The following is a 17691-nucleotide window of genomic DNA, read 5'->3' as shown; positions in this document are numbered from 1 at the left end:
TCATGACAATGGAACGCTTTTGAATTTGGATTGCAGACGTCAAAACCATACAAAACAAAAAGAAATTTTTCAGCTACAAATTAATTTTATACGTATAAACGACGGATTAAAACTATGTTGGCCCAGAAATATATAATTGAATAAATGTTAAATCGTTTTTCCATGCGATAAAAATGTATGTGTGTGTTAAGTAAAACCTTTGTGGATAGCAATTTTTTGAAGGCGTAACACAAGGCAAATCTAGTCAGTGGAAAAAAAAAACTAGGGCCCATCATTTTCGTAGCTATCCACTAAATCTGGTGAAACCAAAATAATTTACACCTACAAAGGTATTTCGTAGAAATTTCCATTAAAATTATTTTAAAACACAAGGCATAGACAAATACCCATGAGCAGCAATTATAGACATCACGTCGGAGGTTATTGTGGAATAGAACTGCGCGAAATGCATCCTAGAATTTCTCAAAATTTCACTTATGTGAGCTCATGTGTGAAGTACATGATATTTATGTTGAATTTCATATTTTGGCTCTTCGGTGGTCTCCTCCTGGCCATTGGTCTATATGCATTTAAAGATAAGTGGGAGTCAACGGGATCGTTGCGTTTGGAGAGTTTCTACGATGTCATACTCAATATCTCACTGGTCATGATGATAGCTGGCGTTGTGGTATTTGTTGTCAGTTTTGCCGGTTGTTTGGGTGCACTAAGAGAGAATACTTGCCTACTGAAGTTCTATTCCATGTGTTTGCTTTTGTTCTTCCTAATGGAAATGGCCATAGCAATAATGGGCTTTGTATTCCCACAAAATATGAACACTTTTCTGGAGGATACATTTACAGATAAAATCATACACTCATATCGTGATGATCCGGACTTGCAAAATTTTATAGATTTTGCCCAGCAAGAGTTCAAATGTTGTGGCTTAAGTAATGCCGGCTATCAAGATTGGAGTAAGTTCTTCAAAAAACGTATAATTTAATATGAAATTTGGTAATATTAAATTTTGTAAATTTATAGGTAAAAATGAATATTTCAATTGCACTTCACCTTCGGTGGAAAAATGTGGCGTACCCTACAGTTGTTGCATCAATGCCACCGATATTAGTTCGGGCCTAGTGAACATTATGTGTGGCTACGATGTACAAGCCCATTCAGTTGCTGCTGCTAGTAAGCGAATATGGACCAGTGGCTGTATTGAAATTGTACGTGTATGGGCCGAAAGGAATCTCTATGCAATTGCAGGTATAGCACTGGGTATTGCTCTTATACAGCTATTTGTTATCTACTTAGCCAAAACTTTGGAGGGACAAATTGATTTGCAAAAGTCTCGTTGGTCCGCGTGAAATCAGTAGTAATGACACTACACTAATGGCCAAACAAGTGATGTGTTTTAAACAATTGCAACAAGCAAAAATTTCTAAAAAGACCTACGATCCCTATACTATACTTTTAAACGATTCTTGCGCAATATCCGACTGGTAAACACTTATGCTATAAAACATACAAAAACGAAAAATAATAATGGTGTGCTCCTATAAAATTTATAACATATGCGATGTATGCGGTGCTGCTAATCACCCATAAAAAACCCCATAGATTAATTTTTGGCTACGAAAATCCTATATAATTTTATGGTATATTTAATTAATTTTATTTATATATACCTATATTTTTTAAAACGTTTTGAAAATAACCACATACGAAGCTAATTATTGTATTAAGGATGACAACACTAGAGACAAATATTTAGGTCAATAATATTTAAAACAGTAATTTTTTTTGGAAAGATGCAATATTGAACAAAAAATGTTGGTTTGTTTGGATCGAAACAAGAAATTTGGGAAAATAGTTTTCCTAATATTTGTCCAGTCTGACAATATTTTAATGTTCTGAATATAAGATTCGAGGATATTTTTTAATCTTTTCATTGCACAATTATTTATTAAAAAATATTTGAGAACATTTTGGTTAAGCTACATTTTTATTGCAAGACATTCCACAGGTATTGTCAAAAACTTAATATAAACCAAAATGTTTGTTTCGGTGGAAGAATATAATATTAAAAAATTATGAATATGTCTTTGTGTAATGTAAACATAATTTAAATGATTTATTTTATTTAAATCTCAAATAGTTTCTGTTTTGTTTTAATTCCATACAAAGACGCAATATCGGCCAAACATTTTTGTTTCGACGAAATAATGAAACATTTTAAAATATTGACCATATATTTGCCCATTGTGAACACATCCTAATAGTTTGCATTTAAATTTAAATGATCATTTTAACTTTTTATTTGACCTTTAAATTTTCTACACTTTTGCTCTTTTAAAAATATTTGGTATGTGTACTCCAAATGTAATATAAATTTTTTAACTAACTACAAAAAGGCAAACTATAAAAAAAGACTTATTTTTTACAGTATATTTACAAAATCCCACTTTTTAACGTGCAAATTTTATTTAGATTTAATAATTGCCAAAGAAAAGTAATTAAGTGCATTTTCACATCTGCAATCAAAGATTTTGAAAAATGTTCGCTTAACCAACTTATCGAAGGCTTAAAGCGATAAAGTTTTTCTGCACTGTTTTTTATAGCGCTATAAAATTTTACAAGTCTTTTTTATCTCTAATCGATGTACTAACCACAAAAACAAAACAAAAAAACATTGCCATTTTAAATTAAACAATAAAAAATAGAAAGAGATTCAAAAATGAATAGAAAGGACGGTTAAGAAATTGAAAATTTATGTATAACCGTTATGACGATTTCTATCTGATCCGAAAACCCATATATTATAGTATTATCTCAGAAACAAAAGATTTTTTATACATATATAAAAACAAGAAAATCTCCATAAAAATCTCATTAATACTCAAAAAAAAAAAAAAAACAAAACAAAACAAAGCAAAAAATATTACCTACATACTCCACATACCAATAAATGCATAAGCTAAGGCGAATAAGTATCCTGCATGAAAGTCACAGCCATCATTTTTTTTAATAGATATCCTAAAAAAATCTGTGACTTGGTGCTAAAAGGGCCAATGTCAAAATATTCAGTTTTGAGATAATTGAACTTGAATGTTTTAACAAAAACTAAACTAAATAGACATTGGCCCTGTGTTTATTAAAAAAATATATAACAGTGATTGCTAAAAGGGCCAAAGTAGACATTGGCCCTTTTAGCATTAATTTTTATAGATGAGTTCATAATGACATTGACCAGCTTTACGCTTATTTAACCCCTTCTGGGTAAAATTTAAGATTGACTGTTTTATAATTATGAAAGAGAGCAAAAAAAGAAATCTAATGCAAAACAGCAAAATATTGACATTGGCTCTTTTAGCACCAAGCCACAGAAATATGATTCTATCAAACTATTTTATAGATATAAAATTGTTTTCTCTGACCACGGGTTTTTATTTTGTTTAAGCTCTTTTTAAAGCCAAATTTTCTGATAGCTGACCCTTTAAATAAAATCATTAACAAATAAATGTAACAAATTTTATTTTGCGTGGACCGCTAGGGCACAGTGATGTCGGCGCAGACCAAATGAAAATTGAGCCTACTATATATTAAAAATTTCGAGAATTTACGACGGTTCATGATTTGTTGTACAACTTATGGCATAATAATTCAGAATCAGAGAATGAAACCGACCAGAGAATGAAGCCGCCGAGTCGCGCCCCCTATTTCAGTCGCCGTCGACTATTTATTGCCAAACGACGCCGCCGCCGAATATGTCGACTCATATCGTCTCAAATTTAGCCGCCAATTAATCAAAAAATATCGATTTAAATAAGAAAGGTGTATTTATTATTGTCATATTTTTTCCAAAATTGTGCACCTTCCGCCCACAAACAATCATTTTTAAGCTGCTATAATAATTTTACAAAAATTCAGCTCGGAAACTTTGAATGAAAAGTAAATTTGATTGTAAGATTGGTTGTATAACTAATCTCATTACTATTCGAGCAACTTCAAATTGATTTTTTAATGGATAATTTTCCGTCGCCGAATGGACAAATTTTTATCGGCTTAGCCGTCAAGCCGCCGCCGCCGGAGGCAAAAATTTAATGTCAGCCGCCGCCGACAAAAATGGTTCGGCTTCATTCTCTGAAACCGACCTTTTTTGTCGAGGACAGCTGATGCTCAATTTTTGCCAACAGCGGAGGTACCTAAATAGCTGAGCTGATACAAATTGGTCTATTCGGCTCCGGCAAATTATTCATTAAAAAATCAAATCAAAAGTATTCGAAACTCTATGAGATGAATTTTACAACATATCTGCCAATCAAATAGATTTCGAGTTTCGAAATCAACAAATAAGATTAATGCGAGTTTCGAAATCAACAAATAAGATTAATGCGCTTTACAGACTATCAGTTATTCCGGACGATAGTGCTCGTGTCGAACATATCCCATATATTGTGCATCCGAAGGCATAATCGATACTGCTGCATGTTTATGGGATCGACAACACATTAACCGATTATTTAGTCATCGCCGACAAGTCGTATCGATGCGACACACTGTAAGATTTTTTACAAACACCGACATTCCGTCCGGAATAACTGATATGCAGTCTGTAAAGCGCATAAGGGAATTGTAGTTATGTGAGAATATGATGCACAGTGGTGGTGAAAAATAATTCAATTTGGAAGAGAAATAAGCCGATACAAAATTTTCTATTCGGCGGCGCACAATTATCCACAATTATAAAATCAATTTGAAGTAGAGAATGAAGCTGACTAATGCGCTTTACAGACTATCAGTTATTCCGGACGACAGTGCTCGTGTCGAACATATCCCATATATTGTGCACATTATAAATTAAGTCCGAAGGCATAATCGATACTGCAGCATGTTTATGGGATCGATAACACATTTACCGATTATTTAGTCATCGCCGACAAGTCGTATCGATTCGACACACTGTAAGATTCTTTACAAACACCGACATTCCGTCCGGAATAACTGATACTCTGTAAAGCGCATAAGCCGATATAAATTTGTCCATTATAGAATCAAATAGAGATTATCGGAATGGTTATGAGATTAGTTGTACAACCAATCTTAGAATCAAATTTACATATTCATATCTTTTGAGTGAAATCTTTGCGAAATTATTATAGAAACCTAATACTGAATAACTGTGGATCAAAAGATCAAAATTTTGCAGAAAATACATTAATTATTAATACATTTTTGTATTTTTATTAAATAGTTTTGATTATAAAATCAGGGGCGCAACTCGGTGGCTTCTTTTCCGAATTCAATTTCAATTTATTTAGACAATACAATAAGCCAAATGAGGCCAATAATAGTGTACTGCCATTTTAATAAATCTTAATTCTATATATCACTAGAAAAGTACCAAATTCATATAAATACATATTAATTCCATTGATTAACATGGCCAATTATGGCTATCTTTGGGAGCCACCGTGGTGCAATGGTTAGCATGCCCGCCTTGCATACACAAGGTCGTGGGTTCGATTCTTGCTACGACCGAACACCAAAAAGTTTTTCAGCGGTGGATTATCCCACCTCAGTAATGCTGGTGACATTTCTGAGGGTTTCAAAGCTTCTCTAAGTGTTAGTGATAAGAGAGAAGTTCACCACTGTGGTATCACAATGGACTGAATAGTCTAAGTGAGCCTGATACATCGGGGTGCCACATAACCTAACCTAACCTATGGCTATCTATAACTATTTATCTATTCATATATATGGCTTAAGGTTCGGGCGACAACTATATATATCCCTATTAATGAGACCCTTGGCTACTATAAACATTATCAATTACTCATTTTGGAATCTAAGCAACAATTCATTTCTGAACTGAACAACCGTGAAATTAAAATTCCTGAGCACTATCGGCAAGGCATTCCATATCCTGGCTATGGATACCACAAATGATCTTTCAAATGTGGAACAATGAATAAATGGTATAATGATTTGCGGGTTCCGTACTGAACGAGAGAAAACAAATTTAGATATAAGATCAGAAGGCATCGACCTTTTTATTGCCCTGTAAAAAACAGCAATTTCCGAATTGAAATATAACCATCAACACTGCAATCTAGAAACTCCTTTAGTTTTCCACTCACATGTTCGTACCATCTGACCCCGAATACATACCGGACTATCCTATTCACAATGAGCCTAATTTAATATCTATTGAGATTCTGAGTGCACGATACCAACTCCAAACAGTAGTTCACCTGTGTCATAAGAAGAGCAAAAGCAATTGTGCGCCTGGCGTGAAGTGGCAAATACAACCACAGTTATACAATTTCCTAAGTCCAAGTGTTATCCTATCCGGGATAGAATCAATATGATCCCCGAATTGTCGAGTCAATTTTGCTCGACTCCGGCTCCGACTCCAGCATTTATTAGTAGCCTCGACTCCGACTCCGGAGTCGACTCCAGGTGGTGTAGCTAAATCTCATTTTAACAGTATTCCAAATGTAATTTTAATTGTAGTGTTCCAAAAATAGACCGATATAAGTATTCTATTTTGTCATATGTGTTTATATGTCCAAAAGAACTTTAATTTTAATTTTTGATACGACTCGACGACAAATCTCAATATTTTAGGGATGTTAAGAACTCTACATTTTAATTTCAGGCCCATAAATTAAAATAGGACACAAGACTATATAGAGACCAAATCAAAATATGGGTAGATAACAACAATCTCCAGAAAATGAATTTATAAATACACAAAATTTCAAAAAATAATTAGGCTTCCAGAAGTTTAAGATGTAAAATCCTGGTATTGGACTATATAGGCATTTTATACAAAACAAATCTATATAAAAAAGAAAAATACACAAAAATCTAAATGTCGGGCTAATCACACAACATCAAGTTTAGATGTTAAAAAATGTAATGTGTCGGATATATAAAACAAACATAAACTGCCATAAATTATGACGGGCGGAATTTTAAATAACCACTACCATAAAACAGGTGACAGGAATAGCTGGACAGTTACGAGTATTGTTTCAATAGAAGCAAAATGGTGAAACATCGATTTATAAAATAGTCTATCAGTTATGGACATTAGAGGCCATTAATTTAATGTAAAGAATTTCGAGTGGCTTTGATGAAACAAACATTCTCCCAAAAGAGCGCCTCAGATGGCACGTTGGCAGAGGTTTAATTTAAAATTACAGCTTCCAGGGACATTGTGTGTATATGGAGATTTCTCAAGTAATTATCTTCATATAAAAAAATCTGGACCGACGGGAAATTTCCGCATTTATTTATGGATCTCAAATAACCCAAATTTCTGACAAATCTTTGGACTGGGAAAAAATTCTTAAAACAAATCGGAGATAGGTTTATATGTAGGTGTTATATCACAAAATTGTCCGGTATGACCGATCTTCGAACTCGACATGTCTGCCAAAAATTCAGAACGTTTGGTTCTACTGCTATATTGCCTTAAAATTGTACCTTTATCAAGAGTATATATCGATAGTTTAATGGTCTATACAATTGATCAATTCAGTCCATATTCTATTAAAACCTACTTTTTATATCACCGTGAAATTTCACCCATATAAATACACTTTGAATGGCCTGAAATCCAGTACTTCGTTTTTCGTTGTTCGATTAAAAACCCCAATCGAATCTAATTTGTCGAAATATTTCTTTAGTTACAAAGATATGAAGTAGTTTTCATATTTTGTTTCGCCGGAGTCGGAGTCGAGCAAAATTTATACGACTCCGGCTCCGACTCCAGCAAAATCTTCAGACTCCGACTCCATAGCCCTGCGAATTGTCATGAGATTAGTTGTACAATCAATCTTGCAATCAAATTTACATTTGATTCACATTTTCTGAACTAAATTTTTGTAAAACTATTACAGCAACTTGATACTAATTGATTATAGATGGAAATTTCATAATTTTGTACTTGTATTTCGCTAACTAGACAAAAAATTTATTTTACCTTAGCCAATAAGCTGCCGCCGCCCACGCTAAACTAAAAGCTTAGTATCAGATGCCCTATCGAAATTATAGATGACTGCAGCAGTTAAACATTTCTTTAGTTTAACCACGCAGCGGATTATTGCTTTGCAATAATAATTGTACACCCAAAGAAATTTGTTAGTAGGGACAGCAGAAAAGTCTGCTAAAACAGCAGAAAGTCTGCTGAAAAAGGGACAGCAGTCGGTGTTTGCTGAAATAGCAAACATTACCTGCTATTTAAAGCTCGATTACACTAAAACGTGTTTTATTTTGGCTAAAACAAATAAAAATGTCAACTTAGGAGCTATCCTAACATAATTAAAACAATATTTTGTGAATATCTATAGTATTTGACTAAAAATCCGAATATTTATCGAAGTGAGGCATAACAGCAAACAAAATGTTTGCTGATCGTATTTAGGAGCTTGTAAGTATATTACAGTGCAAAAATATACCAAAAACTACTTTTGGTTCTTAAATATGCTTTGGGGAAAAATTTATAACCTAAAAATATTATAAATTGTTGTTCATTTGGCCCTGTAGTACAAAAATATAACAGCAGACATCGACTGCTGTTTTTAGCAGACTTTTTCTATGAGTGTAGCGTATTATTGCTACAATTTTTGCCCCTAACCAATCGAGAATAATTTAAACACTCAGCCGAAGACAAAAATTCAGGCGTCACACTCAAACCCGATTCAGAAATTAATAGGTTCAATTAATTTTTAATTTAAAATTTGCTTCAATCACGGTTATAATAATATCAATTGCTCGATTCAACATTTTTCTTGATTCAATTAATTTTTGTGAATGATTTTTGTCTTTATTAAAAATTAATTGAATATTTTTTTTATATTCAATTGAAAAAAAAACTGTTGGTAATATTTGCATTAGGCTAGAGCGATGCTATCCCAGCTGTGAAATCACAACACTTGCTATATAAACATCAAGCTCTTCTGAATATTAACTCGACAGACCTGATCCCAACTACGCTCTGGACGAGCATAATTTCAACTACTCTTTACTTTTTTCAATTGTCCTCAATGCAAAGGAGATTTGAGTTATTTTCAATAATCTAAAAATTTAAATTTGACGACTCAAAAAATAAAATCTTAAAAATACTATTGTTGAAATGGTATCCAAGAAATATTTATGTTGTTGCCTTTTTCAGAATTTTTCTTTAAATTTCTACACCACAGCTGGTGAAAGATGTAGTATTAAAAAAAATAATATTTTTTTATTTCAATAAGATACATAGGAAGTCTTAATTTTGCCGGTATATTTATTCGCCTGGCTATTATATACAAAAAAATATTGTTAAAAAAATCTCAACTAGTATTAAATGGAATATATATAAATAATAAAAAATTAAACAAATAAATGGAATAACCGGAAATATATACATATGTTAAGAAATATGTACGTCATTGGTCGCCTTGTTTGAACCGTTTTTGAATTTCATATCATATACGTAAATATAATATATAAAAATTTCTATAACAACTATGCAATTAACTTGAATTAAATGAGTTACAAAATATCACTTGAATTCATTTGAAGAAGGTGGTTAACATAAAACCTTTGCATAGAATTGTGAATTTCCTGCAATTTAAACATTTTTTAGCTGGCCAAACTTTTTCATGGACATTTCGAGAAAAGTCAGTAAAAATGTGTAATAGTTGTGCTAAATTTTAATGCAGATAAAAATAAAAATATGATATTGAAAAATAAAAGAGATGTTCAATTAAGGTAACCAATGCTTGAAAACAATTGTTGTATTTTATAGTTGCTCTTCTTTCTAGTTTATATTTTAAATATTTATTAGTTTAAAAAAAGAGTAACAATTAAGGATATATACAAATACAAAAAATATAATATAAATATAGGAATTTAGGATATAATCGTTTAATAAAATGTAGTTCATATCTATGTACTCCAAATAAAAGCATTTAAACAAAAGAAACAAATGTTAACAAATTTATGTAAAATAAGGTTTGGGTATGACATTGGATGTCTTGATGCTTTATACTGTGAACGTATATTAGTGGAACTCCTTTTTAAGTTTGTACAGCAAATTATTGACTTTCAGACTCCTACCAAGCCTGATTATGTTGAAATGTTTTTTTTTTGTTCTGGTCATTATTTAAACACATTTATTGAAAAAGACAATTAAGGCTGAGACTAAATCCTAAAACTTAATTTTACCATTTCCAACCATACAAAATATGGAATCGGGCAGCACTCAGTGATAAGAGAGAAGTTCACTAATGTGGTATCACAATGGACTGAATAGTCTAAGTGAGCCTGATACATCGGGCTGCCACCTAACCTAACCATACAAAATAAGATATTTGCCAAAAAAAAAAAATTATTGAGAACTGGTTTCAAACTTTCTTACAATCTTCATCGATATACTCAATGTCATCTTCAAATCTGCAAAGTAATCTCTCAAAATCTGTTTCCATATTTTCTTTACTGTCTTGATATTCTTTAAGTATATTCTTACGTTTGTTGTTCAGTTGAAAAGCTATAACCTGTTTATTATTAGTCAAGCATTTAATTTTATTCCCTATAAGTTTTCTCATTAGCAAATCTAAGTCATGTATCCTTGATTGCTTGGTTGGTCCATTATTGCTTACAGTTTCATTGGACTTTAAAGGATTTTCCAAAAGATTCGCTACAAATGGTATAAAATTCAAATGAATGAATTGCTCTTTGAGACTATCGTCAGAATCTTTTATTACAAAAGTATTGTTCTCCCATGAGTTTTTCGATAGCTTTGGAATTTCCAGTCTATACATCATTTTTTCAAATACTTCTTTGGGTACTCTAACGGGTGCTTCTCTTGCAGAGTTTCGCTGCATAGCTATTTGATCATTAATATCGAAAAATATTTGCCCATAAGATATACAATACTTGCGTGCTAATTGATAAAGTTTATAACGCATACTTGAATAATAATTATTGTCATCACATAAAATTACAAGTTCTTCTTTAGCACTATCCCTATAGGAGCAAAACTCAAAATTGAATACATTATTATCCCAAGTTGTCTTGCTCTTAAAATGTTCAATGACATCAGCTAAAGATTTCAGAAGTTCTTCCCTTTGCTCTCTATAAGATTCGTTGGGATTGTCTGAAAACTTTAGAAAATTATCATAACAAATGTGCATAGTACAAAAGGAAAGATTTTCCATTTTTAATAATAATTTGCAGAAACTAGTTTTTCCAGAGGCTGGTAAGCCAATAAGTGCTACAAGACATATTTTATCCATACCAGATTGCAGCTATGAAGAAAAACAAACCAATATTCTTAAACATTAATTAAACAATCTTATAATAAAAATCTCTATTATGATAACAAATTTGGAGTAGATGCAATTGGCGCCGCACTTGTTTCCGCTTGTTGTTGATTTTGCTGTATTATTTTCTGGTTCTCCTCTAATTCTTGCATTCGTCTTTGGTTTATTTCTGATTGCACTTCGACGTAGACTTTCATCATGTTTTGATTAAATAAAGCAAATTTGTTGACGCAGCGACTTACACAAGCCTCCTGTAAACAAAAAAAAAAAGACGTTTCAAAATAAACACAAAATTATATTGCAGATTCCATCAAAATTATAATTTCCCCAGGCAAGAAGGAACAAATCTACTTAACCAAGCTTAAAAAAAATTGGGGTAGGAGAGTCCATTTTAAAGAGAAAAAGTAAAGTAAAAAATGTCGGAGATATCGACCTCCATTTTTTTGGCGACTATGAATCATTTTTATATAAATTTGAGAATTTTTTGTATAAATTTGAAATGCGTCACAGGTTTTCGAAAAAAATTCATTAAATGATTTTCTATATAAAACTCTCTTCATCGAAATGGCGATGTACTCGAAATTAGCTTTAATATTAGTACCATATTGCTCATAAGAGAAAGAACATTTTGGAGGACTTGATACAATATAAACTATAATGAAAACTTTCTGGGCTCGTAACTCCGAAATAGGCCTTTCCGACAAATCGTATACGTGAAACCTCTGAAAGGTGGACACCCACGATCGCATAAATTTTTTTTGTGAGGGGTCCAGGTATGAGTGGTTAATTTTACTGCCTGTTCGTGGAATTTTCGTTCGCCTCGAGACGAACGATTCGTCAAAAATCCCATATTGATATCTCGAAAACCAGAGTCTGTGGAATCCCAATTGTTTCGGTTTCATTTTAGACGAACGATTCGTCTCGAGTCGATTTTGTGTTTCATGAACATGCAGTTAATGTGTTAATAGTATAACAAACGTCCCCAGACAACTGCCCATGTTTGGGAAGTGTCCGGGTTTCAGTGTCCAAGTTTGATAGGTTTCACTGTACTATAACATTTTGTGTTTAGAATGGAAAAATCTACAAGTTGACCGTAAATGGGATGGACCAATCGGATAATTTGCACAACGTTTTTGGAAACTGCAATACTTAAAAAATAAAAAAAAAATGTTATTTACCTCATGTTTGGCCAAATCACGTTCATTGAAATTGTCAACACATCTGGAGAAACATAGTTCTGTAACTTTGTTGTATAATGTAAGGAAATCTTTGAGCTGTTCGAAATGAATAAGATAGTGAGTATATAAAATTGACTACAGATATGGAAAACTGAATCTAGCATACGTTTCTTAAATTGGGATCCATTAGATATTTGAAAGAAAGTTTTTATTGAAGATTTAATTAAACTTGTTTCGATTCTAATCAAAGGTAGCAAGTTAACGTAAATGTCTCAGCTGTTGTCGAGTATGGTTATTGAGAACGTAACGTAAAAACTGAATTGCCGTTCATAGGCAAAACCTCCAATAAACACAAATGTTCGAGAAATGCACGATTTCAAACATTTGTAAAGGATTCGAGTAATATTCAAGTTGAGAAATTGTTGAAAAATCGTGTTCTCAATAAAAAAAAAAAAACAAACATTACCCTCAACAGTATAATTTAACACATTGGCAATAATTTCTCAACGGTTATCCCTAAAGGCCGTTATGCACCTCTAGCGAAAAATTTCATTCCCATAAGAAATGCATTGCTATTTATGCTAACGAAATTTTCGGTAGCGTTCAATTTCGTAAGCTGGTACGCACCTCTAATGAAAATAACAGGGTTGTCAAAAGCATATTTTGGCAGCAAACATTTAATTTATTACAATCATTGTGTGCGTAAACGTTTTAAAAGGTCTGCATATAATAAACAATTTATTTGCGGAATATTTGGAACATATATTAACAATTTCTAAAAGCGATTAGCTGGTTTAAAATTTGTGTACACAGCCCTGTTTTTTTGTTGTATACTTAATTAAATTTTTGCCACCGAAAATTTCGCTAGAGGTGCATACCGGCCTTAAATTGAAATGCATCGCTCTTCAATAATTTCTCAAACAAATTTCGATGTGAGGCAAATTAAAAAGTAATATTGTAGTCAACATTTTGGCGATTTAGAAGTAGTTCGTAAACAATTTGAAAATGGTTTGTTTCAAGTTGAATTTATGTTGAAAATAATATTTACCATTAAAAGGCCGATTGAAATCACTTTATTTTCGCGATTACTTTTTCTGAAATAATCAAAATTGTACATAAAAACAAAACATATACCTGTTAAATCTTGACGAAATATAGATGAAAAAGGAAGTGCGCACGAAAAAGAGTTAAATTATCTGCTTTAAACTATTTTAACAAAGTAATACCGGTACTAAGATCACGTTTTCACGCAAAAAACTGTTATACTCCATATAAAAAATGTTAGCGCCTAGTACTAAGATCACGTTTTCACGCAAAAAACTGTTATACTCCATATAAAAAATGTTAGCGCGGAATAAATGCGAAATCTTTGTTTTGAGCATTTTAAAGCAAATATTTACACAACCCTGGATTTTTCGCACGAAAAAATAGGCGGGTATATTATTTCGCATAAATAAGTTAACATCCCTGGGTTTGAGACCCTATTTACGGAGATATATGAAGATATTCGTTTTTCGCATAAACGAACTTAGTACTAGGCTTAAGGGTCAGTACTATGTTCGCTTTTCGCGTTGAAATTTTCGAGGTTACTTTATTAAGACAGTTCAATATAAAGCAGATAAATTAACTCAGTTGGTGCACAGTTTCATGTTCCTCTAGATTTCGACAAGACATTACAGAGATTTGTGTGTTTTCATTTATAATTTTGCTTATTTCTGGAAAAGTAAACGCGAAAATTAAGCGATTTTCATCTCGAAAACTGAACATAGTATCTACCTTAGAGGTAGGTATTAAGTTCGAGTTTCGCCGCTAAAATCGGCATTTTTTCACGATTCCTTTTCTTTAATAATCCGTTTTAAGGAATACAAACTTTCTGAAAATTTGCTTTGGGCTGTTCCCCCATCAAGTTTTAATAACATTTGCGTCAACGAGGTACTAATTTATACTATTTTTACTTACTTACTGATTTAATTTCGGTTTTAGCGGCTAAACTCGAACTTAATGCCCACCTTATGCTTACCCTGCCAACATTTTTTGAATTTGGGGACTCTTTTGAGAATCCCCACTACGTCGAAAACAATCATATACGACATCAAAAACTCGTCGGAAAAGCGCCGTCACTATTGAGAAGTTGTACCACGCCAAGTTACTACAAAAATGTTTCGCATGAGTGCAATTATTAGGTGCCGTTATAGATCAATTTAGAACGACGCCAATAAGGGACCCTCCAAACAATCAGAAAAAGTGCATTTTAAGATAGTTGTAAAAGAATCATTGTGGTCGAGTAAAACACGTTTGTTTAGATATTTATTAATTTGATTAAACATTTACAAATTCTTAAAAATATAACATTTATACCACTATCACATTACATTTAACATAATTTTTGGCATTAATGATGATGTTGAGTTACAAGTAGCGAGTTACATGTTGCTTCGTCTATCAACCAGTGTTTTAATTCCATGGAGGCAGCGTGTCTGTAAAATATCTGAAAAACAATCACTTTATTCCATTTGGAAAATCACCAAATTGTTCACCAATATACCTTTCACAATTTTAAGCGTATAATCTATGTTTTCAGAACTTTATTTTCGTTTTTATTTAATTAAAATATAACAAGCTGGTTGCGCTTGGCGTTTCACAAAAAAAAAATGGTTTTTTTAACAGTAGGGATGGCAAATTACTTGCATGTACTTTTTGATGTACCTTTTCATGATGGTTGAAGTGACATTTACGAGTCTGTGGTAACGATGAGGTTGAAATGGAACTTTGAAATGCTGGCAGGGTTAGTACTAAGTTAGTTTATGCGAAAAACGAATATCTTGATCTATCTCCGTAATGCTTAGTACTAAGTTCGTTTCTGCGAAAAACGAATATCTTCATATATCTCCGTAAATAGAGTTTCAAACCCAGGGATGTTAACTTATTAATGCGAAATAATATGCCTGCCTATTTTTTCTTGCGAAAAATCCAGGATTGTATAAATATGTGTCTGAAAATACTCAAAACAAAGATTTCGCATTTATTCCGCGCTAACGTTTTTTATATGGAGTATAACAGTTTTTCGTGCGAAAACGTGATCTTAGTACTAGGCTTTAAGCCTAAAAAGGTGTGTATTTAAAAACGCTCATTCTGTGTTTAATGGCATATCTACTAAAGGGTGATTTGTTAAGAGCTTGATAACTTTTTTTTTTAAAAAAAACGCATAAAATTTGCAAAATCTCATCGGTTCTTTATTTGAAACGTTAGATTGGTCCATGACATTTACTTTTTGAAGATAATTTCATTTAAATGTTGACCGCGGCTGCGTCTTAGGTGGTCCATTCGGAAAGTCCAATTTTGGGCAACTTTTTCGAGCATTTCGGCCGGAATAGCCCGAATTTCTTCGGAAATGTTGTCTTCCAAAGCTGGAATAGCTGCTGGCTTATTTCTGTAGACTTTAGACTTGACGTAGCCCCACAAAAAATAGTCTAAAGGCGTCAAATCGCATGATCTTGGTGGCCAACTTACCGGTCCATTTCTTGAGATGAATTGTTCTCCGAAGTTTTCCCTCATACGCTTTACAGACTATCAGTTATTCCGGACGGAATGTCGGTGTTTGTAAAGAATCTTGCAGTGTGCCGGATCGATACGACTTGTCGGCGATGACTAAATAATCGGTAAATGTGTTATCGTTCCCATAAACATGCAGCAGTATCGATTATGCCTTCGGACTTAACTTATAATGTGCACAATATATGGGATATGTTCGACACGAGCACTGTCGTCCGGAATAACTGATAGTCTGTAAAGCGCATCAAAATGGCCATAGAATCGCGAGCTGTGTGGCATGTAGCGCCATCTTGTTGAAACCACATGTCAACCAAGTTCAGTTCTTCCATTTTTGGCAACAAAAAGTTTGTTAGCATCGAACGATAGCGATCGCCATTCACCGTAACGTTGCGTCCAACAGCATCTTTGAAAAAATACGGTCCAATGATTCCACCAGCGTACAAACCACACCAAACAGTGCATTTTTCGGGATGCATGGGCAGTTCTTGAACGGCTTCTGGTTGCTCTTCACTCCAAATGCGGCAATTTTGCTTATTTACGTAGCCATTCAACCAGAAATGAGCCTCATCGCTGAACAAAATTTGTCGATAAAAAAGCGGATTTTCTGCCAACTTTTCTAGGGCCCATTCACTGAAAATTCGACGTTGTGGCTCGTTAGTAAGTCTATTCATGATGAAATGTCAAAGCATACTGAGCATCTTTCTCTTTGACACCATGTCTGAAATCCCACGTGATCTGTCAAATACTAATGCATGAAAATCCTAACCTCAAAAGAATCACCCTTTATATGTGAGCTTTCGATGAGAACACCCCATGCTATTTACTGACTTGCGATATGTAACATCTGTTTTGAGTTTTTGACATTGGCAACTCCAAATATATTGAGAGTTCGCTATCAAATGGCGTCGGTATTCTTTGTTTTGTATCTCAATTTGCAAATTGCAATGTGCAGAAAGTTTTCTAATTCTAATTCGATTCCATTAGAAAGTGTGACCTTTTCTAAATTTCATTATTGCAATATTATGGATTGGTAATAGCTTTGGAAAAGAAAACAACGATGTAAAGTGTAATACAAGAACGAAACAAAAACGCAAGGTAAGAAAAAGTTTGACATTTTTAAAATTTGCACTATGTAATTATATCCATGGGGGAAACAAACACCTCCAAGAGGTAATTTTGACCAAATGGAGAACTTCACTAATCGACATATATGTCCATAGAGAGAACTTCTCCAAAGGACTAATTATGCCCAGCGGAAGAACTCCTCCAACGGCCCCAATGAAGACCGCCCCTGAAGCTCAATTGGAGCAATTGGCAAATTGTTCTACGAAAATTTGAAGAGTCTCTAATCAGATTATCAAACAAATAAAAAAAGTCGAAAATTGTATTTCGAACGAAGGTTTCTTGACTTCTGGGAATAGCCAGTTGTTAGGTTAGTGTTTCAATGCTTCTCTAATTGGTTTCACCGCAATGGGAAACGTCGTTCGGACTCGGCTATAAAGGAGGTCCGTGTCATTGAGCTAACTATAGAATAGGGCAGCACCCATTGTGATTCCTAGACGTAATTTTCTCATCTTCTCTTTTGTGAGGTGGTTTCTTTCAAGTTGCTCAAGAACTTCCATTTATTCGTCTTATTTAAAGTTGCTTTAAAATAGCCAGAAGTTGCTTTA

The 17691-nt window shown here is 33.1% G+C and overlaps 3 protein-coding genes and 1 long non-coding RNA gene across 9 annotated transcripts in view; 1 reads left to right on the top strand and 3 right to left on the bottom strand.

Moving 5' to 3' along the window:
* The first annotated feature begins 31 nt into the window (after nt 1-31).
* The window catches only part of LOC142220916 (methionine-R-sulfoxide reductase B1-like), a 43356-nt gene continuing 25696 nt past the window's right edge, over nt 32-17691 (top strand). For 2 of the 6 annotated variants that reach the window (XM_075290330.1, XM_075290329.1), the window contains exons 1-2: nt 32-950; nt 1018-1242. In XM_075290330.1, the coding sequence (XP_075146445.1) occupies nt 389-950; nt 1018-1242 (787 nt within the window). In that variant the 5' untranslated portion in view covers nt 32-388. Of the gene's footprint in view, nt 951-1017; nt 1243-16977; nt 17117-17691 lie in introns of those variants that run through there. The other 4 variants (XM_075290331.1, XM_075290332.1, XM_075290333.1 and 1 more) reach the window with 4 other exon arrangements.
* Nucleotides 9207-11264, bottom strand: Pstk (Phosphoseryl tRNA kinase). Its single transcript, XM_075290340.1, has one exon. It carries the CDS (start codon nt 11262-11264, stop codon nt 10374-10376), a length of 891 nt encoding a protein of 296 aa, XP_075146455.1. The 3' UTR covers nt 9207-10373.
* Nucleotides 11158-12787, bottom strand: Tim9b (Translocase of inner membrane 9b). The gene is made up of 3 exons (XM_075290341.1): nt 12636-12787; nt 12470-12565; nt 11158-11542 (listed from the first exon to the last, which is right to left on the bottom strand). The coding sequence occupies exons 1-3, from the start codon at nt 12654-12656 to the stop codon at nt 11342-11344; spliced, it is 318 nt and encodes a 105-aa protein (XP_075146456.1). The 5' UTR covers nt 12657-12787; the 3' UTR covers nt 11158-11341.
* On the bottom strand, nt 14744-15259 carry LOC142238598 (uncharacterized). The gene is made up of 2 exons (XR_012722770.1): nt 15015-15259; nt 14744-14957 (listed from the first exon to the last, which is right to left on the bottom strand). It is a non-coding gene; the product is annotated as an uncharacterized LOC142238598 (long non-coding RNA).

Source organism: Haematobia irritans, chromosome 1 (assembly GCF_050003625.1).
Source record: "Haematobia irritans isolate KBUSLIRL chromosome 1, ASM5000362v1, whole genome shotgun sequence".
Taxonomy (NCBI): Eukaryota; Metazoa; Arthropoda; class Insecta; order Diptera; family Muscidae; genus Haematobia; species Haematobia irritans.
Note: the sequence above shows the minus strand (reverse complement) of the source record. Positions and strands in the feature narration are given on the sequence as shown.